Below are 25,027 nucleotides of genomic sequence, written 5' to 3'. Positions count from 1 at the left end.
TATAAGCTTACTGTAAAATAAAGTTAATAAATAAATAAAATACACCGCATTACTATACCTTTGACCGTACGAGCAGTGGTTACCTAGCGGTAGAGGATTGAGACTTACGATCATAGGTAGAGGGTTCAATTAAAGAGATACAAACTTATATAATTCACAAATTATGCATTAATTATATAGGATTGCCACTGCTTACAAAGTTTCCAGATGATGGACACCAGCGACCTGTTCGTACCGTAGTACCAAACCAATCCACTTGTCAAGCCTGCCGTTTATTTTATATCTCCCCAATGACATATTTAGGAGAGGCCTGTGCCATGGAGTGTGTCTATGGGCTGAAACAACTATACCTTTTTGTGGTCTAAAACGTATTTTCTTATCTTTTAAGTATATTCATACAAGTACATACTGTGTATTTGATGTTTCTAAAGGTTTTCGTTTAAAACAGTATAATAGTAAAAATACAAGGTAACGTGGCTTCGGCCTGTTTTAAATGTTCAGTGGATTTCGTTTCAACAGTGTGATTGAAGGAAAAAAAACTATTTATTGCAATTTGTATAAGGACGGATTTAAGGCTTTATAGGTATTCTCCACCAATCAAACCAGAGAGGCAAGTGTGTAAAAATTGCGATACATACATAATAAATAAAATACCATTTACCATAAATACTACACGTATACATTTACTAATAAACAAATACTTAAATAGAATATATTATAGGTATATATACATAACATATACATGTACAGTACCCGGAAATAAATATTGCACTTCGACCATTGGAAAGAGACATTTGGGTAATTTCGGCTTCGTAGAGCACTATCTCTGTCCCACACTACCTATGTGACGTTTTGTCAATCGTATTTCGTGCGACAGAGATAACGCTCTACGAAGCCGAAATTAGCCGATTGTCTCTTTGTAACAGTCGATATGCAATATTTATCACCTGGTAATGTTTTACATATATTTTTACGTCGAATCTCGCGCTAATAAGCCTCGAAACATTTTGTACAAATAAAGGTTTCCGTAGATAGTAAAACACGATCGTTCATTGTGGAGACCATAGTAAGTAACGCCTGAATTTATTAGAATAAGGATTTGTGAGAAGTATAAATAGTATAAGATTATTTGACGATCATAGATTTTGTTCACGGTTTAAAGTAAGTGGTCATCGGAAATTTTCTTTCTCGGGAAAACGTTTTCATTCTGTACCATATCTCCATTACACCTTTTGCATTAAACACAGATTTACGACAGCAATATTGAGGTATGTTTTACTTATTTGTCCCAATATGTTTCTGAGGGTACTCCAACAACGTCTGTATGGTAATACTCGACACAGCTTACATAAAGCTGCCACGTTATATTGTTACATAGATTGCCTAACGAACTTCAACTTCTGTACGTAAGACTATTCCACTAGGACTATTTTCAAAAGGATCGGTTGGAAGTTGCCGGCAGATCCTTGTGGGTTGACGTCCCACACTGCGCTTGTCCATCCGTGGTCTCCATTTCATAATCTTAATGCCCACGCGACCGCCTGTTCTAAGCACAATATGTTCCACCCACTGCTACTTCGTCCTGCCATATTGCTGGGACATGTCGGGTTACTTTCGTACGTCTACTGACTCATTCCTGATTCGATCTCTTATTGAAATCCTGTACATATGCCTCTCCATGGCTCGCTAAGAGATTGAGACATGTGGTCTCTTACTCTAGTGTTAGAGACATGTGTCAATTTCTTAAGTCAATGTTGTTACTAAACAAAGATGAAAACGCATAGATGCCATGGAAATGAGAGAAGAATGTCATAGATATTATTCTTCAAGAACTTAAAATCAAGTATTGCTCTATAACTACTAAAATGAAGAAGGGTATGTCACCTGTCATCGGGTCGGTACGGCTGGAAGCCGCTCGCGGGCAGATGGTGAGGTGAAGCTCGTTTCGACGGCGCCGGGGGTTTCTCCTTCGCGTCGCGTTCACCAGCCGCGCTCCCTGCACACTCGCGGGTCAGGCACGGGGCTAGTAGCACCCCGTGCGGGCCACTACATTGACGGAGCGCGGGTCGTATCCCCCCATCGACAGCACCTTGTCGTGCTGTCATCACTCGCTCCGCCAATGTACGTGGCGTTGAACATATTCTTTGATAATCAGTGTTTTTCAATCTATTTCGAATAAACTACTCGTATTACTGCACAAAAATTATTATAATCCCTTTGACCATATACCGCCTAGAAGTAATTTAAAATACTATGCTTGTGATTTATTTTGATTTATTATATTAATTACGAATAGATAGATACACATTGAAAGATTTGAATTTTAAAAGTGAACACAGGTTAAATTTCAACTGGAATAGTTAATATTTTTACCAAGTAATACGTTATGACCAATTTATCTTTATCACATTTTTTGGCCGAACTTTGACTGCGGCCAAAGTGGCACTTGCAGATTTTGCCGGTTCGAGAGAGCAGGGGGCAGAGGACGTCTAGCCTATAATCAATTTCAGGAAGCCACGCTCGACGGCTCCCATGGCATATCACTATTTGACCGAATTAGGACTTCGCCGAACTCCTAGATTGCTTCAGCAGACGGCAGCTCCATGGGCTGACTAGGTTCAAACGGCTTTCTATGAGAAGGCTAAACCTCTGCTTGGTCAGTTGTTATTGTCTGGCAAATAATACGACTATTACTTCGGCAGGCATCAACTATGGAAGAAGAAATATCGGAGTAAACTATATAGCAGCTATCTAAAATGATCGGGACAGAAATAGTATTTTAATGCAGTATAGAACCTTTTTAATTCAATTATAAATTACCCAATTGAGTTCTCAAAAGATTGAAAAACAATGCATTACATTAATCCTATAAACATAATTTAAACATAGAACATTATATAATAACAAAGTTGGATACGAAAAGCACGATATGTGCTTTTGATTTCTAACTTTTAATATTTGATGTCTAAATAAAACAATTAAATCTGTACAATTAATAACAACATAATCCGACTCGACTAAACATAACAATTTTGAGCGACATTCATTTATGTTATTGTAATCATTAAATCACATTTGACCTCACCATTGACACCTGCAAGGAAATTAATAATTAAACCTATTAATATATAATAAACACTTATTTTAAACCTGGCCTCAAATTTAACCGACAAGAGGGAAGACGTGTCAATTGAAAGATAACATCTTCTCTCTGATCAGCTATTACAGACATCATCGAGCCAAGCGTACGGGCATTTACTTTGTTAACTTGTTACAAATAGGATAGGACATTTGACATGCGACTTAGATATAACGAAACTTTCCTAGCTGCGTATACAATACATGGACACGAGAACCCAACAAGTGTTCTGTTGGAATTATATCTACATATATAACCAAAAACCTAAACATCTTGACCCGCGCCGCCGTATTTTTTTTCCTGTCGAATTGATTTCACGAAAACATCGTTCAATAATTACAATAATTTATAATGAACAGTGTAACTAAATAAAAAGGACAATAGATGAAAATATATTTATTTTATTTTCATTGACAAATATTCACTGCATTTACAGTACAGTTAAATTTGAGGCGGACAAACGGGAAGGGCGCTCAACTTAAACACCTTTAAGGCTTCTAAATAATAAAAAAAAAATTAAATCACTAATTTTTTTTTTACTTTTTATAATGATAACTTTATAAGTCATTTAAAGATTGCAAGAAGGGCCTACTAAATTAATGAAAACTAGAATGAAATTCAGCTCCCATATGATGAAAACCTACAAATGAAAATCTATGAAGGTTCCAAACGCAGGCTGATCAGAGTATAGTCGTCACATCGGATTCGGACAGGTTTTTGCGTTTTGCTAACAACGCTTCACTTTCAAGATTTTTTTTGTGATATTTTGCCAATGTCCTTAATACATTAGTTAAAACAATTCATTATAAAATATAACTTAAAATCAACACTTTCAAGTACCATTTTACTAATTTTTGTTTACTAAAATTTTGATTTATTTAAAAAGGCGTTTTTTTTTCGTGTGCGGCGGCGCGGGTCTCGTCTGCGAGCGGGGCGTGCAACTCACCGTCCTTGTTGTCGGGGCCGGCGTTCTTAGCGAGCGTGCGTAGCGCGGCGGCGAAGGGTCCTCCCTTGTTCGGCGCCAGCTCCGTCCTCTTCGCGATCTTGCTCGCGCTCACACCTGCAACCAACAGAAGAACACTTTAACACTAATCATACCAACACTTATTAAGTACTTTATTCCAACCATAATAGGTCAATGACCCGACTTTGTTTCCTGTTTTAATGTATGAAATAAGTTTCTTAGGAAGGCAATAAAAATTAAATTTAATAAGTGTAATAGCTGTAGATTGATTAGTAACAAAAAGTCATGATATTAAAATTTGCAAAATCAATAGAATAAACCCAAATGGGTCATATTGACCCATAACGGTATATTTAGTGTTAACCACATTGTCCACTTTTTTTTTATCAATGTACAGTCTCAGACATCTTTCCTATTGGAGATATCCTGCACAGGATACCCTGCTTGACAACGAAAGTTTTATTACATTAGTACCAGTAAAAACCCTACGGTATTTTCAAACGGTTTTATTTACTTCGACCCGTACGGAATTTGTTTATTTGGGTCAAAATAAGAAATCGAAATTTAAGCACCTTCCCGTTGTCAGATTGATCTGAAATTTGGTACACACATTTAATTTAGATGACAATACAATATAATAAAATCAATAACATTATAAAACTAAGATGGCCGCCGATACAAAATGGCGGATTACATATTTTTCCTTAACCACGCTTAAATTCTGCTATCCATTTTTTGACGGATGAATATGACAGAGCACAATCGCCTAATGTACTGACCATGTCATCATGGATGGCTTTTGATGATAGCCCCTTCTTATGGAGGTACTTAATGACGGCACGGTGCTCGATTTGCTCCATTCTCGGAAATTATGTCCGATTACTTTGTTAATAAATTTATAAAATCACAACTAATTATCGCACACGTTTCGAACTTCACACAATGAACTAGTCTGAACTGAACTAAATAATGTGGATAGATTTGATTTTTAGAATTGAATGGATCTGTGTTAGGCCGAGTACTTTTCAATCCACCCTCGTATAATCTTAGGTCAGATATAAGGATGGATTCGAGAGCGTTTACTCAAAGTGAATGTATGCCATAGTTTGCTCCGGCACAGCGAAGGTGACGGGGGAGATTCAGCTTCTTTTCGACATGCCTTGACATAATATTCAATAACAAAAGCATGTTCAAATGTAGTTGATGAGAATCACTCATACCTTTGTCCTCCCAGATAACAATGTGTCTTGTGCATATCCAGAATAATTCTCTCGAAAATTGAACAAAATAGGACTTAAGAATTGAATTTCGTATTTCGACTACTACTAAATTTTAGCTTGCTAAAGCCAGTTAAAGACTCCAAAAATTGTTTCTCTTGTCAATTTATTTATTAGTGTCTTATGAAAGCCGCCTCCATGTTTGTTTTTAAAAATAAGTTTAGGCAACTGTATTCTATATATTTTTCGATCTCTGATTAATGTAACTAATGCAGATCAAGATAAAAGTGCGAAAAAATACAATTTGATAAAAAAATGGCGGGAAATTGAGCACTATGTAATAACATCCTTTAATTTGTAATAGATTTACATCGGTTCCTGATGAAAGAGTATTAATAATTAACAAGTATTATCATTTAAATATCCTTTATACTGTACTGAGATAATTATAACAATTCCTTTTATAACGCATTCATAGTAACGTCTTTATTCCTAATTTTAACACCACGTATTAAAAATTACTACCAAATATCGTTATTTTTTAAATACTCTAGTAAACGTTAATTATTTTGTTAATAAGCATTAAATCATTATTATTTTATTTAAATTTATTTATATCAACCAAGACAGCCTCAATTAAAGTAATATATATCGCACGTCCTTTATTTATTTTAAGTACACTAACATATATACATATATATATGGATCAACCAGTTTTGCTTACTAAATTTAATTTTTTTTATATTAATCAAAACCATATTCCACATATAATCATAGTCCAGGGGTGGCCAACCTCCGGCCCGCGAGTCACATGCAGCTCTGAAGGAATATTTGGGGCTCTTAAATGTATATATATGAGTTTCATTTTTACTTTTGTGCTATTACATTGAAAAAAAAAACAACTATGATTTTAAAATTGAACCACCAATCATTATTAATTAGCTTTTAAAAAATTAATGCTGTCGCCAATTATTACAATATTTTAAATAATTACCTATTGAAATTGAACGAAGAAAAGAAGGTGAATATATTGTTGATTAGAAATAAAAACTAAAAAATGTTTTCGCGTGAATTTAACTTAAGAAGGCGTTGGACATTACTCTCTGGTCCCCCTAATATGCATAATTTCTTAGACCTACTGTATCTGAGCTTAAAATGTTATTTTCAAATAATATTGTTAAATAAATCTTATTATGGCTTTTAAGAGTTTTTAATTGATCGTAATGTGTGGGCACACATGAGAAATAGTTTAATTTCATCAATAGCAACTGTTGAGTTTCTAGCCGACTCTTCTCAACATATCAGCGTTCCGACCCGGTGATAGCTTTCTGCTTATGTTAAAATAATTGACAATCTAAAAGCGATGTGAATGATTGATTAAAGATATTTTGAATTTGAATTCAATATTTGTACACTTCAAAAACGGGGTACCTTTTCCGATAATTTTTTATACAAAATATCAATGATTTTATTGACTGCCTTAATCTACTTAAGGAAATAGACTTCTTAATAGCGCTTTATACCTGTCGCACAAAATTGGAGAACATTTAAACAACCCTTATATCGTATAACTATCGGATAATATAATGGATTGAAAACGAAGTCGATATTTTCAGTGTTTTCTTTGCGAAGTTAAAGGAAAAAGTTTGTGTATTATATACGACAATTTCATATTTAGTAACAAAGAGACTAATATATAGCTACTTCCGCTATGCAGCAGTAGTCGTGCATTTATCAGCGGGCTGGCGGCCGATGCTTCATTGCACGACTACTGCTGCATAGCGGAAGTAGCTATATATTAGTTCCTTTCTTACTTAGGATGGATTTCCGCAAAGTAACACCTGAATCTATTAGATAATTTCATACTTCTTTTCATAAACACTTTCGCTGAGAACAGCGCGCCTTTTGCCGCTCGACTATAAACGCTTTCTCTGGACGAACAGCTTACATTTCACTTACATTATCGTGTCAATAATTGCATGATCATTGTCATTATTTTGTTGGTTACCAACGCGACAGCTGCATACGCTTCCTGTGACACATAACCAAATACAAACCAAAAACATCAATTTATCCCCTATCATGGATAAGGCTGAGAGAGTAATTTTTTTTTAATATTAAATTTAACATATACGTATATATATATATATATATATATGTGGGAACGGAACGTAAGAGTAAAGGAAATGAGCGATTGATTGATAAATGAATGAAGAGTAGGAATGGATTATGGCAATTCTCGGGTAAGATGGCGGTCGGGCGGTTGATGTCAACTATGTAAGACGTGAAAAATTAAAGTGTTTTAAAATATATTTGCATCTATTATTCGCCTGCGTGATTCACTCCCACATATATGTAAGTAGTTTATGTTCACATCGAGTAGGTTGCTATGTATTAACATATGTACTTTTAACTCTATATTATTGTAAAAACTGTTTTAACTGGTGTGTGATAAAGCTCCGTGGATTCCAAACGCGTCCTTTTCGGAGAAAACATATAACAAACTCAGACTGACTATTTTAAACACATTATTCTAAACACGCCCGAACATCCTAGGCCTAGAAGAGCAATGCATTCCAAAGCTGTAATATCGCTTTGTATGAATCCTTTACAGTGTAATATATTTTAATAAGATAAAAAACAAGAGAGTTTACTGTAAAAACATATACAGATATATCTAACACTAAATATTTACAAATATTATGCAGCCTTGAAAGGTACTGCAACACGCCTGTCTAAATTTCTCGTTTTCAAGAATAAAATCGATTTTTCAACATCGGAGATTTTAACAGAACTCTTATAGATCGTCAACTTATTATCTATATATTTATTAATCTATTTTATTTTTGTCTCTGCTTCGCAAGGTATTATAGTTGTGGAAAAGAAGCAGGAACAAACTACAATTTGTATATATAGTAATAACATTTTCATTGAACGCGCGTTTACAGTGGTTACACAGGATGATTGTTTACAGGCGTAAATAAAAGCTTTAAAATGTATCGCTATTTGTTGGCAATTAATGTATGTTGCACCCAATGTAAAATCCAACGGTTACGGAAATTATAAATATTGTAAAACTAATATTGTTAGAAATATCTATATATCAATATTGCTATCACTAGGTATTACAATCAATTATTGTTTTCTATCTGTTACAATAAGCTTTGTATTGCTACAGGTTACTGAATTGTTGAATTCCAATAGAAAACTTAAATTATTGTAACATATTTCAAAGTGATCACTTTTTATTTTGTTTAGAAATAGACGTTAAAGCTTTTAATGATGATGAAATGGAATTGTATATCATCAGTTTACAGCAGTGATTCCCAAAGTCGTCTATATCGACCCCTGGGGGTCTATAACAACCTGCAAGGGGTCTACGTCAGCGAAAAAAAATTTGGAGGTCCATGAAATGAAAATGGGGGTCCACGATAGTAAATCTCAACACATATACTGATAGTACCTATTTACTTACATCATACTATCTTATAATATCAAAACATTTACATTATTTATAAAAGTACCTATAAAGTAAAAAATTATTATATATGTTTATAAAATTGTGTAAGTTGTAGGATGTTGGTATTCGCTATGTGGTCGCAATACATTTTGAACTTGTAAAAACCTGAGAGTCGCAGGCTAGCTTCGCTACCTTGCACTGACTTGTTCAATTCATCACTCTATAAATACGAATGTGGGACAAATACGTTTATTCGTTTCCTGAATCATGAAAAGGAAAGTGCTAAGAAAAAATTAAAAAAAAAAGTGTAAATTAACATGTGTTTTAACTTTAAGTTTTTAACACTAAACTTCACTACAGTTAGAAATTTACAGGAAATCAATATGAGGTAAGTAGAGGGTCTACCCAACACGGAAAAACATGGCAAGGGGTCTACGACACAAAAAGTTTGGGGAACTCTGGTTTACAGCTTCATCACCCTGTACATTGATATTGTTTACTTAGTATATCCACTGACAATATTTTCAATTGCTCGTCAACAATGGTGACGTTATATGTGTAATTACAAAATTTCATTTGGATATAATACACGCAATATATAAACTTTTAGACTGCCCTGACAACAAATAATTATTAAAATAAATAGATCGATGGACGATTTAATTAAAATCTATTCTCTTGGGTATAACAAAGTGTTGCGAGGTAGCCGTGACGTCACACCCGCCGACGACAAACTGCGCGCTTCCGGTCCGAGCCGCCGAAAGGGGTGACTATCGCACCGCACCCTATCTGCTTTACGCTGCTATAGTGGGACACCCCTGACTAGTGGCACCATGAGTCTTATATATATGGGAGAGTCCTGTTTGATTATTTTAATATCTACAGCGTTTTTTTTTTATAGGTGTATAAGTTTTTAAAGGGGTGAATTTATTTTTATACAGATTATATTTTAAATTGTAATTTTAACTTCGATTTTAAAAGTTAATCTGTATTAAATTCATAACATTATTTTCCTGTTCTTCATGTTGTCTATACATAGGGATATAGCTTTCTTAATTTAAAAACAAAAAAATTCCGAACACTTGCTACGAACCGGGCCAATAGATGGCGCTAGTAGTACATTGCCCAGCACTATCGTATAATGCGGGTAGTCGTATAAAGGAACACGGATGGCTAGAAATGCTGACAATGTCCAACACTAATCGAATTTAGTAGTCGGCAATCTTTTAATAAACAGGAATCAAAGAAGAAATACATAATATAGTTTTATAATATTTTGTATATGTTAATTTTAAATAAATGTATAGTGACAGTGAAAATGCTTCTTATTATTGGCCACTTAGACAAAATAACTGTTAAGACTTACATTATTCTTCTGCGTGATAATTTAAAACAAAACACCGATTTGCATTCGGACGATGAATACACACTGTAAGGTATCCGACATTATCAATGAGAGAAACGTTGCTTTTGTGTTAGGTTCGTAATTGTAAAAAGTTTACGATCGTAAAAAGTTTCCGTATATAGGTAGTACACATTACATCGATCACACCTGATTTACATTTCCATGGCCATCAACAAAGAAAATATACGTGCAGGGGTGCTTTCACACTGGCACCAAATTTTTTGTACATTAGCCGACCATGAGTCCACATGTAATAAAAGAAACATTACAGAACCCTTTATAATTTTATACTGTAACTTAATGTAAATGGGGACAAGACGGGTTGTCGGTGTTAACCTACTTCCCGAAAGGCCAACCCGCACCGCCTGCGGTACATTACGGAAATTGATATTGTATAATTGCGACGCGGCGAGACCGAGGAACCCTGAACGTCGGAATGTATTCACGGAGGGCATGCGCTAAGGGCAGAAGCAATTCGAGAGGTCACCCCCTCCCTCTCCCGCCAGACCCCGCTAATTGAGTGCGTTGATTAATGCCCGCCTACGTTAACAAGCGCACCCATCCTATAATAGTACAAAAGACTTAATATAAGACAGGAATCACACAGATGCAAATGCAGCATTGTCTGTCAGTATGATTCTGTGTTTTATTTTTGGCGCCACTGACAATATTCAAAAACCAACCTTAAAGTATACCTAGTGATTGTTTCTAAGTGTAAAAGCCTTAAAAGGAGTAAATGTATAATTTATTTGCTGTCAATTAATATGTCATATTCATTGAAGAGAGATCTTGTTATACAGGTGATTGAGAATAGTAAAAGCTTTAAAGCTTTTTGCCATATAGAAATTGTTAAATGAGCCATATGTATATATATATATATACACATATATATATGTATATATATATATATAACATTTACCTGCATGTTAAATAATAGTTGTAAGCTTGTCACTACAATGTGATCTAATAAAGTTACTGATTGACAGGCTCCATTTAATGTTTTTTCTTCATTGTTTGGAAGCAATATGAGGTTAATTGTTAAAGTGTGCACAGTCAAGATTACAACTGGCGATCTAAGAACGTAAGTCCGTTACCCACTGAGCTGCTACTGTTCAATTGAGTCATTAAAGAGGTCAAAACATTCCGGTCGGGGTCAGGCGCGAGACGCTTCTCACTCGTCAGCGGCGGGCCGTTCAATCGGCGAGGTCAATTGTCAATCGTGGGGTCGGGAGTTCGTTCCTCGACCGAGTCGACTCGATCCTCGCGTCCGCACTCAATAGAACATATGTCACCAGTAAATGTAATAAACTGGTGATTTATCATAATCATCATCGTATTAGTCAATAGATAATGTAGACCTCGACAAGGTCTGCATTATCGCCGCGAAACTCCACAAAGCCTTCGGTCCCTCGGAGCGCTTTTTCTGTATTGCGGAGCACTAGGCCCTTTTCGCCGCCTTTTAAGTGAAATTTAAATAATATCCGCTTCCTCGTGTCAACGCCAGGACACACGTCTCACATCGAGCCCCGACGGCCTCGATGCACATGTCATGCACTACTCACACATGACACGGCGGCCGCGTCCGCCTAACCCGCGTTCAAGCGAGGGCGGTCCGAGTAGTCCTCGCTTCGTGCTACATACACTACACCTCACTCACTACACTATACACATAAACGGGTATAGTTCTCCGCGTGTGCACGTCTTCGTTGTAGTCCGTGGACCTCTGTTTCCACGGACTCAATTTCGATGAAGCTGAACATAGCCGAGACCTTCTAGCAGCATAACTTCCAGTTCATCAAATAGCAAAATAGACCTCATCCAAATATGGTCACAAAGTCCGGTTTTATGCTGCCCGCAACATAAGACTTCCAGCGACCTTGACTGTGTCGTCGCTCCATCAAGTGGAAGGCCCAACGGCTTGATAAATTGTATGTATAACGAATGGCCAGGAATTTTCAAATCAATTTGGAATGTATACCCAATAAGACATGGAAATTTTGTCTTTTGGTTATCAATCTCTGGTCTTCAATCTCAGTATCTAATGGATTCAGGCGTTATTTTGCGGAAATCCAACCTAAGTAAGAAAAGGACCAATATATAGCTACTTCCGCCAATGCAGCAGTAGTCGTGCAATAAAGTGCTCCGCTCGCCAGCCCGCTGATAAATGCGCATGCGGCAAACAGTGCGAATTAGACAATTACAACCGTTAAATCACTCCACACGTGTTTCACTCCTCCACGGGGCATCTTCAGGAGTAATGTTACACCGATTAGTGCCAAACACAGAGTTTGCGAAACTTATTGCACGACTACTACTGCATTGGCGGAAGAAGCTACATATTGGTCCTTTTCTTACTCTATCTCAATTCCAGAACGAGCAATGGATCGGGTTATGCTCGGAATTTTCCTACGAGATCTAATCAGGAAGGAGGAGATTCGTATACGAGCGAAATTGACATAGCCCAGCATATTGGCAAGTTGAATTGGCAGTATGGCTACTTAGCGTGGAGAACAGAAAGCCGCTGAGGAGATTGGTACTGGGATAGAGACCACAGACTGGCAAGGACAGGCAACCTGGTTAGAATCGAGAAAAACTTGAATGTGGCGTACATTCCGAATCGGTCATATTGAGAGTCTTGGGAGAGGTCATGTCCAATAGTGGACACCTTACAGTTGAAATTGTTGTTCATATTTTAACTTATTTTTATTTTAAGCCGAGAACAGAGCGCGAATAACGGTGACAAATTCCAATCTGTAGCCGATTTTTCTTAATGATTTCCAAATTACATTTTCGTCATTACGTTAAAAATCCTCCACCTCCTCCTCCTCGCATACAGACATCATTCAAAAGGTACATATGTCTCTTTTGTCAATCTGCTGCAAGCGGATTCTTAGCGATATCTTTTGTAATATGCTAGTTATATTTTACGCGACGACTGCGTTATTTCTATTGTCAACGTTACACCCACATATGTTCAATTATAAAACAAATGCTCAGATATCTCTAAAAATTGAAAGAGCAAAGAATATTCCGTCATACGTTACGATGTTTTCAATCCCGTTTGTCTTCTCTTTCTTACCTGTAACGAAACAAAAGATATTATTAATAACAAGAATATAAATACACAGATCACAGTAATATATCACATAGTATTACTTCACATATGTTTTAAATTATAAGCTAAGCTGATCTGATATATCTTGTACTATAGACAACCTTTACAATCATCGCTTGGACGAGCTCTTCAGTAAATGCAAACTTTAAATACCACTAAAGGAATCTGACCAGTGCAACGTACCAAACCATGACCGTAATAGGAACGTCTCAGGCGTGTAACGATCAATAAAACGCACTACTAAAGTACTTCACCATATAGAGTAGAATAATAAAAATGCCTATGCATAGCAAGTGGGTGTCCATCGGTTGACATGAAAACGACTTCTGCGATCAGATGTGAATGATTTTGTAATAAGACAAAGCAAAAATTTTAGACTACAGTAATACCCCGCTTTACGCGAGGGATACGTTCCAAAAAAAGCGCGTTAACTGAAATTCGCGTATAACGAGGTTTATAATTAAACTTAGTCAAAAATTATTACAAAAAAATACAAATCATTTTAATCAATCACTTTAATTCTAGGAACACTTTATGCAATAACATACTCTTATTTTTTACGGAAAAATACATCTATCGTCTTTTGGGTAACGTTTTGTTTACGTTCTTGTAAAATACGTTCATAGCACCCAACACTGTTTTTAATTGTTTGACAGATGGTCAAGACACCATAGAGAAGTTGATGACTACATTATACGCACTCTTTCGCGTAATTCGAGGCATTTGAGCGCGAAATTTGCAATTCGCGTTATAGTGAAACCGCGTATAACGGGGTATGAGGTATGTATAAGGAACAGAGTTGTCCGGTGATCTCGCGCCGCGTTGCCCCGCGTGGCTGCCTCGCCGGGACTGCGGCGGGGTTGAGGGTAATTGGATATCCGGCCAGCGAGTATCCGGGCGCGGCTTTCGCTCGCTTTACGGTTCGACCGTGACGTCCGCTTTGGGAATAAATCGAAATCGCCGCTGAGATCGATACCCGGATGTGTAAGATAAAAGTTTATTGAGCCGAATTGTAACAATAAACAGTCAATATATGTATATATAAACACAGCATGATTAGTTAGAGGTGTAATAACTTTAAAGATATATATATATATATATATATACATACATGAATGAAGTCAGCGGCATATAACTTTATATAAAATATAATAGTTAAAATAATCATTGGTCAGTTAAAACTTATATAGCAATAGGTTTTTAAAGACAGAATAATTAAGAAAAGGACCAATGCAGTGGCAGTCGTGCAATAAAATGCACCGCCAGCCCGCGGATAAATGCGTATGCGGCAAACAATGCGAATCACACAACCGCTACCGCCAAATTACTCAACACGTGTTTCACCCCTCCACGGGGCATCTTCAGGTGTTATGTTACACCGATTTGTGCCAAACACAGACTCTGTGTTAGACAGAATAATATTTTAAATTCAATAGTAACTGCGATTACGTATCTCTCGTTTTATAAATCAAAATGTTATAACTTAAATAACAGTTAATTTTCTAATTTTACATTCGAATTTATTCATACGGATCCATACAGCGCGATTCACGATTGGTTCAAAATGAAATGAGAAAACAATTTACAGTAAAAATACTACTATATTAGCCACTAGCAATTAAATACTATTAAATCAAAAACCGTTTTCAAAACGCATCACTCAAAAACAAAGTCCACCAAAAGTTTCGACGTATAATTGGCCAAATATTTACTACGAAGCCTCTACGCCCCACGCATTAATTGTCAACATTCCAATTAAGGATTGATCAAAAAAAGCCCCGGTGGGTTGCCCCGGTGGGTTGCCCCGGCGCGTTGTCCCGGCGCGTCGCCCCGGCGCGTTGCCTCGGCTACGGCAGAGGGTTGTCAGCGAAGCGGCGCGCGGTAATTAATTCAGTCTGAAGCGCTAATTTGAACGGCAGAGAAGTCAACCCGCCCGTCGCGCCCCGACGACAGTGTAGATTAACTGACAGACGCGACAATATTCTTCGACTGTTTATTGCCTACACCCGGGGAGGATTGAACGAATTATAACGATCATCTTTAAGAGCCTTATATTTTTTTTCATTTTGCCGTTGGAGCAGAAAGGTTTATAGTTAAGCCATCCGTCGAAATTAGAATACAGTAATACCCCGCTTTATGCGACCTCGTTATACGCGGTTTCGATATAACGCGAATTGCAAATTTCGCGCTCAAATGCTTCGAATTACGCAAAAGAGTGCATATAAATATAATGTAGTCAACGTATTGGATTGTGAACGTATTTTACAAGAACGCAAACAAAACGTTACCCAAAAGACAATAGATGTATTATTCCGTAAAAAACAAAGAGTATGTATTGCATAGTGTTCCTAGAATTAAAGTGATTGATTAAAATGATTTGTATTTTTTTGTAATAATTTTTGACTATGTTTAATCATAAAATTCATTATACGCGAATTTCAGTTAACGCGGTTTTTTTTTGGAACGTATCCCTCGCGTAAAGCGGGGTATTACTGTAATTCTAACCCTGTATTGTTTAATAGAAATATGTTCCACTATGGTATCAAAATAAAAAAGATTACAATGAGAAAGTTATATGGCCACTGGCTCTCCGCGCCGATACGAAACAATCACGACGCCCTCTCTCGAAACGCACGGGACTCTCCCCTTCGAACCAGGCGGCGTCGTCTCTCGGGGGACCGTCTCAAGTGGCGCACGATACCGCGGGAAGCCCTCTGTCGCCGCTGAAGTTTACGGCAAAATCTTATTACTTTACTACACCAAAAAAAACTTGTGAGCAAATGTTCAACCGAATTTCCTATGCTGGTAAGAGTCGTTTCCTTCTGGCCACGTGTTAAACTCTTAATGAAAATAAGGCTAAGTTCCTTCAAATTAATCTCGGTCTCATACCAGAGCTTTAATAAGCAATCAGCGCCATGCGAAGGTAAACAGCCAAAGCCGAGCTGGTCTCGTTGGGTGAAAAAAATTGTAAACCTATAGGATTTACTTTATCCCTTAAGGAACTAATTTCCCTTGTTTCTTACTTGCTAGCTAATAACTAACTTGCTTACTAAAACTTACTATGTCACACACTACTTGCTGTCCCGGATATGGATAGTTTAAAATGGCTAGGGAAATTGAAATGGCTAAGAACACTGCTTGCGGCATCACTTTCCTTTTGAAAGAGATGGTGAGGAATGTGAAGATGTGTAAGTGAAGCTGAAGTAATGTGAATGAATGCTGTGAGAACTATAGAAAATAAGAAGGAATAAGAAGGTTGAAAGAGATAAATTGTTAAGGATGAGCAAGAGAGAGAGGGTGAAAAAAAGACAATGACACGGGGAAAAGATGAATTAAAAAATTTAATGATTATTTTCAGCTTATAGTAATATAGCGTTAAACACTCCATCTTCATTTTAGATTTAAACCCCCAAGCGTTATATAAATAACAAGCACAGTCGCAGCACGGCCGCCCAGTCATCCGCGCGCGACCGACTCCCGTCAACGAAACACTAATGTGATATTTTGGTGCGCCGCCTGTCTAAATATAGTCGTTGCATCTGGAGGGAACTGGGATTAACTTGAACCGGGTTTGTTTTGGACAGAGGCACGATCACTGTTTCAACATATAAACAGGATTACACGAGATTTCGTAATGTGAAGAAATAATCTACAAATTTAACGAGAGCTTTTAAAGTTATTTTATATCTCCTGGATTCTAAAAGCTTCATCATTTCACCTGCAGGACGTAGTTTTCTTCTAGATATGTCCAAAGGGATCGATTAGAAGAAGAATTCTTACGTCGACCTTAATAACATAGCCTTTGGATTTTCCGTTCTACGCTGCGTTACAGGCTGTGTTTATGAAGGTCACATAGACCACATAGACCAGGTAGAGCAATGGAAGCCCAGAGGTAGAGGTCTGAGACTAGCAAACGCAGGTCGCGGGTTCGATTCCTATGATAGAACCTTATTTACACTTTGTGCTTTAATTATATAGGACTGCCAGCAGCGTCTTCTGCGTACAATGATACCACACTGTGATCGCCACCCCGTCTGACAAGAGTGGCGATTATGGTATATCTCTACAGATATCTTTATGGGAGGCATATACCTTGCAATAGGCGGCCTATAGGCTGAACTAAAGACGACACATAGACCAGATTATCATATTGTGACAGTTTCGTGATTAGGAAGAATAGATATGTTATTAAAAATTTGTGCATTTTCTCCGTATACTTATGTCGCAATCTAGTAATTTTTTTCCTATTTCACCATTTTTAACACGTTGAACACCAGACTGAAAACCATATTAAGTTCAGTGGGCCGCGACGGACACCATGTGACTGTCATCATGTTGGGTCCAAGAGGCCGCGTCGGACACCATGTGCCCGCATGCCCTCGATCACTTCAGAAGCCTCTAGGGAGCCAACGGACAGTGTTTCGACTGTTTTTACCAAGGCATGTGACCCGCGCTGCCCTGCAGAAAAGTAATGGGTAAATCGCTGTTTCCGTTAGTCGCCCATTATTTTTAAGGGTTTTACTGACAATATTTGCAAAAAAACACCTTGTCGATTTTTTGACGATTTTCGATTTAATGGTGTGGCCCCAGGGGACAGTATGCTATCGGACACATGGTGTCCGCCATGGCGTTCAACGTGTTAAGTAAAAAATAAAAACGAATTTGTACAAATAACAAATTCTTATACTATACACGATATCATAAACTCAATCAGATGGCAGTTAGGCTTGTGTTAATCGGAACGATGGTTCTGACCAGCGCTGGTTTTCAGCACCAGTATCCCAAACTATTATCTGGCTGAATGTGCGTGTGTTTGTGTGTTTCTATGAATGAATATACATCTATCGACTATGTGATACGGTGAATATTTTCTGTAAGAGATTCCTCAAGCAAAGACACAAGCTTCCTTACAAAAAATTCCTGATAAAGTCGGTATAAAACGACGTGACGCCTCTGCACACCCGCATGCACAATCTACGGGCCGCTGTCCTACCCCCGCCGTATTTGGGCGCGATCGATCACGCAATCTGCGGCCGCGGCAAACCGCGCAAACACGGCGGCCCGAGATACACTACAACATTATTTATTCACCACAACTTTTTCTTTTATTATCTCTACATATATGTCAGGGGAAAATCCTCCGTTTTATTATTCAAAAATGCATTATATATTACATAGAAGTTAAACATGCCTGGGATTAGTATCATGCTGATTATAATTCGACAAATGGAAGTTTTATAACATGAACAATTTGTAGCGTAACATTACTAGCGAGTTTATTGCCGGATTCTTTTCAATAGTATAATAGTATAATAAATTGGAATCAATAACGCTATATGTAAATACATATTTAAATGTACGCTATGTAAATGTTTTACATTACGAAGGTGGTTAGCCAAGCGTATGTGAAATAATAAATGTATCATTGTTTGTCAATTGTAAAGTCAACTGTGTGACTAATGACATCTTCAAGGTGATCATTTGGATTTATTTAAATGTAATTGCGACAGTACTGCCCGAGAGTAAGGACGTATTTGCGGTAAGTCTTTCCTCTGTGTTTGTCACTAATCGGTGTAACATAACTCCTGAAGATGCCACGTGAAGGGGTGAAACACGTGTTGAGTAATTTGGCGGTGTCGGTTGTGTGATTCGCATTGTTTGCCGCATACGCATTTATCAACGGGCTGGCGGGCGGGGCAATTTGTTGCAGGAATACAACTGCATGTGCGGAAGTGGCTAAATATTGGTCCTTTTCTTACTTAGGTCTTTCCTCCACCTTCTTTTATAGCAATGCTCCTTAAGCTAAATGTCTCGTGCGCGTACGCACTACCTGACTCTCTAAGCAGATGATGGAGTTATAGGGCTCACTCTCTTCACGCCCCGTTCGCAGGGCCAGTGACAGGACCACTCATTCCTCGCGACGCTACTAATCTCCCGACCACACACCAAGCCAGTCCCACGAACATGCCCAACGCTGCGCATGACCACTACGAATTCTACACCAATGACCAGTACAGCCAGTGCTCACGCAATAGGCGTGCTATTGGGTCCCATAATAATCTAGTCTATTGTTCCGAGGCCGTTGTTCCGATTGCGAACCTACTGAAGCCGAAACCGATATTGGAAAAGTAATTTTTTTTTCACTGTAACTTGAACGTATAGAAAAATATAGTATTGAATAGTATTATATTTAGAATGTACTCGGCGACCCACATCAAAGTAACAAACGACTTGACCGTCAAAAGGTTTCAAAGGCGCGAGAGCTTCGGCGGCTTCTTTGTAACGTAACGGCCCGTGACCCACTGCGATACGATACGCCAATTCACACCGTACTACGTACTGGTTGCATTTACACATGTATACTACTTTTATTATAAAAGTTATAGAAATCGTTAATATTATTATTGATTTATATACTCTATACGGTTATATGTACAAAGGCTGTCAATGTATGCCTTATCGAAAAATCAATGGTTTCAGAAATAATACATAACGTATTGACAAAGGAGTAAGAAAAAATTGGGTTGAATGTTGGAGAATGTCTAAAAGGCATACAGTTGACCATTACACGTGTTGTAAAGTCAAAAAAAAAGAAACAAAAATCCTTTCATTAGTTACACATCCATCCCTTTAAAGCTTTTGTACCTATTTTCAATCATCCTAGATATAATCAATTTGAAACATATTTAAGTAACTTATTTTATTCTATTGAATTGCAAGTTACTAGTAATGTCAGAGCGTCCTACACTATACAATAAAGGAAACATCTGTCAAGCATGACCTGCCTAAGCGCGATATCAAATTACGCACTTTAAGCAACAAAAAAATGAAACCTACGAATTAAGTCTCTAGCATCGTTATATAATCAAGAGTATCTACAAATGGTAAGGTACCCGCCCCCGCTGTCGCTTATGCCGCGTCCCACGCGTCACCGCGGCTCGTCTGCGGATTTCCATTACATCCACCCCCGCCCACGCGCCGACACCGCCCGCCATAAACTAAGCATCGCCTGCCTTAGTTCGTATCATGCCTACACTCATATTCCTCTGAGAGACAAATGTTATGGTTTACTTTCATAAAGTTCAATTGCCCAGGTACTATAGCAACAATTTGAAAATCGAATATAAATAATAATTAATCAATATCTACGTATGAAAATTAATCTCTTATATATTACTACCTGCAAAACTCGAAAACGGTTTGATTAATTCGGCTTTATATATTTATTTTCACATTTTCGTAAAGGCACTAAAGAGCGTTATTTTGAGAAAACAAATAGAAAAATTGAATTATAAGAAAAATACACTAGAAAATACTACCACAGTAATAATAAAATAACAGCTAACACAGCTGTCAAATATTTGACAGTTGGTCAAAAGAGTTAAGTTCAAATCGTTTTTTAGCTTATAACGTTATTATTAATTTTCCATTGTACAAAATAATACACCAGTGGAATCGATCGATATTTGTTATTAAGAGATTAATTGGATAAATAAAGAGAACACTCTGATATTTTAAGACTGTGATAATTTTTGACGATACGAAGTCGAGACAGCTAGTAAAAAATATTTGCATTTTACTTCAATTATAATAATTATACAGTGCGACAAAGCGCAGTCGAGGTCGGTCAATTCTAGAACGACAAAGACATATCAATCCGGGCCGATACAGCAATAAGCGATCGAATGTAATTGTAATGTCCCCGCAGCGCTATTTACATTAATGACACTTTTTGGTTTCTCGACCACCAAGGTCTAAGTAATAGCGACCGGCTATGTCGAGATAAATCCCAAGTCAATGTAGCGGCCCGAGCAGAGATTGCCCGGTGAGCTCTCGAGCTTTGTAACCTTAGATGATTTAAGCTAAGCGCCCACTACAACCTGCTCCCACAAAGCGGCGAGAAATCTGCAAAATCCATTTTTGCAACAGCGTAAGTCAAGTAAAAATAAGACATTTAATTACTTGCATTAGGTAGACCGACGATTTAGTTAAGTGATTAGCAATAGTGATGTATGTTAACGCTAAGTACACCTAAGAACAAATATTAGAAATATATCTTATATTAGGTATTATATAGACACTCTGCAACCCATGGCTGTTGGGGCCGAAAGGTTCTCGAGTGGCGACCACGACCCCATAGAAGCGGCGTGGGTGGGCCGCCCACTAGTTGAACTGACGACATAAGTAAGTCGCAGAAGGTCACTGGATGCGAGCAACGCGAGACCGATCACGTGGCCGGATCTTTGGAGGAGGCAACATGACTTGCAGTGGGCGCGACCATCGCCTAAAAAATAAGATACACCTGCGTAGAGACTCGATCAAAATTAAACATGATAAATCCTTATAAATTTCAGGATTGTAAGATCAAAAACAAATCTATTGTCAACGTTTGTCGCATTCAAATCAAGCCGGAGTCAATTAGGCAAACAAATCACGGCCCCTCTGCGGCGTTGCTCTGCGGGGCGCGGCGCTCCGTTGGCAACTTCATCGGGATCAAGTCGATTACTGCTCGTAATCGCACACCCTCGCCGCTCGGGCACCCAACTGCTCGACTTAACGGCGCTCCCGCATAGGGATGCACGAAACACTTCAATGTATCGATACGGACATATCGTAAATGTATCGAATTATTTTTTATCGATTACATTATCTCTATCGATATATCGTATTGTAAAAGTGGATACTCTCTTCTATCGATTTGCAATTTTTAAAGCGTATATCACTACTACTACACTTTTTTTTTCAACTGTAATTATATATTTTTGTAAGCCTTTTGTTTTTAAGCAGTTAAGGTTCACTTTCTGCCCATCACCGTGACCATTTCTGGTCTCACGATGGCCATTCTATTAAGCAATTGAACAACATTTCTTGCTTTGTGATGACGAACGAACAATTCTTCTGTTTTACATTTCTATGACCGACCTTACGTTTATTCCTAAACGCTTTGTTTATCTTTTGGTCCAATAGAGTGAAACATACGAGTTGCCTCCATCCAGTGTCAAAGTTAAATGTAACGATTTGTAACGTAATATAACGTCTTGAGTGATTGATAAAAGCAATTATTACATAATGTATAAGAGATAAATAATGTGCCCACAAATGTAAGCGAAGTGTAATTAATATGTACTTTTATAATATTTACTTATTAAATTATTTCATTTTCTACAAGACACTTCCTCGGAAAATATTTTAAAAATATTACGTATAATTATAGCCAAACATTATATTAAATATCGATATGTCGTTCAGTGCTGTATCGATATTATGAATAATCGCATCGGGCATCACTAGCTTCACACTCTACCGCCGAGCTCCGCCGGGGGACGCGGCCCGCACAAAGCTCTACGCGGCTACGCTTTGCGGGGATTCAATTTCCACTCGCGCGCCCGTGTATTCTGCGCTTTACGGCGCAACGATAAAGCTTAATTTAGATTGGCACGAATCCTCGTACTTGTTGAGGTAATACGTGATTTGCGGCGTCGCTGTAGAGTAGGTTTTTGATGTGTCGTCACAGTGAGCGCGGACTGTGCGTTATGGGCTCTATTGTAAGGGGTATAGGGTTCGGTTTGCATTGCAGGGGCGCAGGCGGCATCTGCGATCCGCGCGGTATCGCGTCAACTTTTAATTAAAGTCCGTCGGGTCGGGCAAATGGCGGCATTAATTGAAAACTTAACGAGTGCTCAAAACTGTGACAGAGCGAAAGGTCATTTGCGGGCGCGCGGCGGCGCCGCTGTGTTTGTACGATCTAGTTTTTTGTGTTAATTAAAGTTTTATCACAAAAAAAAGCCTGTTGCGACTTTCTCTAAGCTCTAACTTAGTAACTCCTTTATAAGTAAAAAAATAAAATAAAGAAAGAAGTAAAATAGCTTACCGTTGGTACACTACTTTACAATACAACTTTTTGTTGTCGTTTCAACCCACAGACACTCAATACAAGGGGAATAGGCCTAGCCCAAAGATATCTATGGGGGATATACCATAATCGACACGCTTGGCAGGCGGGTTTGCGATGACTGTGTGGTATTACGGTACGCAGAGAACACTGCTGACCATCCTATAGAAGTTTATTCGTGAGCCATTGCTATCTTATAGAATTGACACTTTAGGTGTGGGTTATATGTGACTTTATCCAGAGATTCAAACCTGCGACCTACAATTGCAAGTCTCCAGTACCGCTGGACTGCCACGTTTACAAAACAAAATCCCGCTTGAGTTTGTTGTACATTTCACAGTTTCTTTCAAAAAAGTCTCTTGTGGCATTCTTCTCGTCATGTACACAGAAAATGATACGAAGAAACATACAGGTTGTTTGAAAATAGGTGCGATAACTTTAAAGGGGTGATATTGAACCCATTTGCCAGCGATATAACATAAAAAATCTTTTATGTTATATCGCTGGCAAATGGGTAATCACATAACACGGATGAATCGACGCGGAAAGACAAAGATTTGCAGTGTAACGAAGTGATTAGGCTACGCGTAATAAAAACAATATATTCACGTATATTTTTCTCCTTTGTAAATATATATACAAACAAGTATAATAATTGTGAAATACTTAATTTTAAAAAATTTACTGTGATGTACTAAATGAGTCATATAAAAGCAAACACAGCCCTTACTGCAATTTATTTTCTTTACATTATTATTTATTCAAATAGCACTATCAATAATTATATTTTAACGTAAGAGTATTTTTAATAATTATACTATTCAGCTATACACTAAACACACGATTTCTTTTCATTTCCAGATCATGTTATTTATTTCCTCTGCTTGTTCCTTACTACGATAGTCTGGAAGGAATTTCCTCGTATGATAAGAGCGCCCGTTGAATTTTCTTTAATGTTAAGCATATATATTTTCTAGCATGTACAATATAAAGAGTATAAAATAAATAACTACGGTAATTTCTGCATTGGCATTTATATAAATATATTTTACTGTTGAATGTACAGAACCATGTTAATCGTGACCAATACTAAATTTTGCAGCGGTACCCTAAAAGTGGTAAATAAAAAACCCCCAAAGATGTGACTAACGGCGTAGCGCGAGATCCCGCGCACAGTCAATTCCCCCCCATCTCACCACCACTAGGGGAGGGCGCATGGGGGATATTTTTTATCGCAGCGACGATCCACGGGATAAGGACATCCGCGCTATTTTATACGTTTATCCGGTTTATGTGCGTAGGGTGACTACGCGAATCATTACCGAGGAAATATCCTGCCATTAATCAAATTATAATTACTTTTCATAGATAACTTCATGTTCCCGCTTAAATTTAGTAAATCTAAAATTTAAAATAAAAAAAACTATACCAAACTTCCTATTTATTTTCAAGCATCTTTGCCCTTAAAGTGATAACTGAATATCAGTGTTATTTGGAACATGATAAATTAAAAACAAACCTTAAAGTAAATAACCGATTAATAATAAATAAATAATCACATTTAATAAGTCACGTAAGCAAATTTATTACTATTCGGACAGGAAAATGTCTCAAAATCTGAAGACAGTGTGGGCACACTACAAACGTCGCTGCTCCATCTGGCGGAATTACGAAAGCCCCCATTTCCGTAGCGACCTCCCCCTCGCTCCCCTCGCGCTCCCCCCTCATCGCGCCGGCTGCACGCGCCGCGACAAAAACACACTCCATTCATATCGGAAAATGATTACGTAAAAATTTTTCATTATTGATCCAAATTGTTTCTAGATTTCCGATCA

General features: G+C 37.7%; 1 protein-coding gene across 1 annotated transcript in view; it reads right to left on the bottom strand.

Annotated features, from left to right (window-relative positions):
* px (plexus) overlaps positions 1–25,027 on the bottom strand; it is a 207,535-nt gene that overhangs the window by 4,057 nt on the left and 178,451 nt on the right. The window contains exons 20-21 of the mRNA XM_068768780.1: positions 4,086–4,199; positions 1,885–1,996 (exon numbers count right to left, since the gene is read on the bottom strand). Coding sequence (XP_068624881.1) covers positions 1,885–1,996; positions 4,086–4,199 — 226 coding nt within the window. The remainder of the gene's footprint in view (positions 1–1,884; positions 1,997–4,085; positions 4,200–25,027) is intronic.

Source organism: Battus philenor, unplaced genomic scaffold, assembly GCF_028537555.1.
Source record: "Battus philenor isolate CCGP_79_NKW_IND1 unplaced genomic scaffold, ilBatPhil1.0.hap1 SCAF_27, whole genome shotgun sequence".
Taxonomy (NCBI): domain Eukaryota; kingdom Metazoa; phylum Arthropoda; class Insecta; order Lepidoptera; family Papilionidae; genus Battus; species Battus philenor.
Note: the sequence above shows the minus strand (reverse complement) of the source record. Positions and strands in the feature narration are given on the sequence as shown.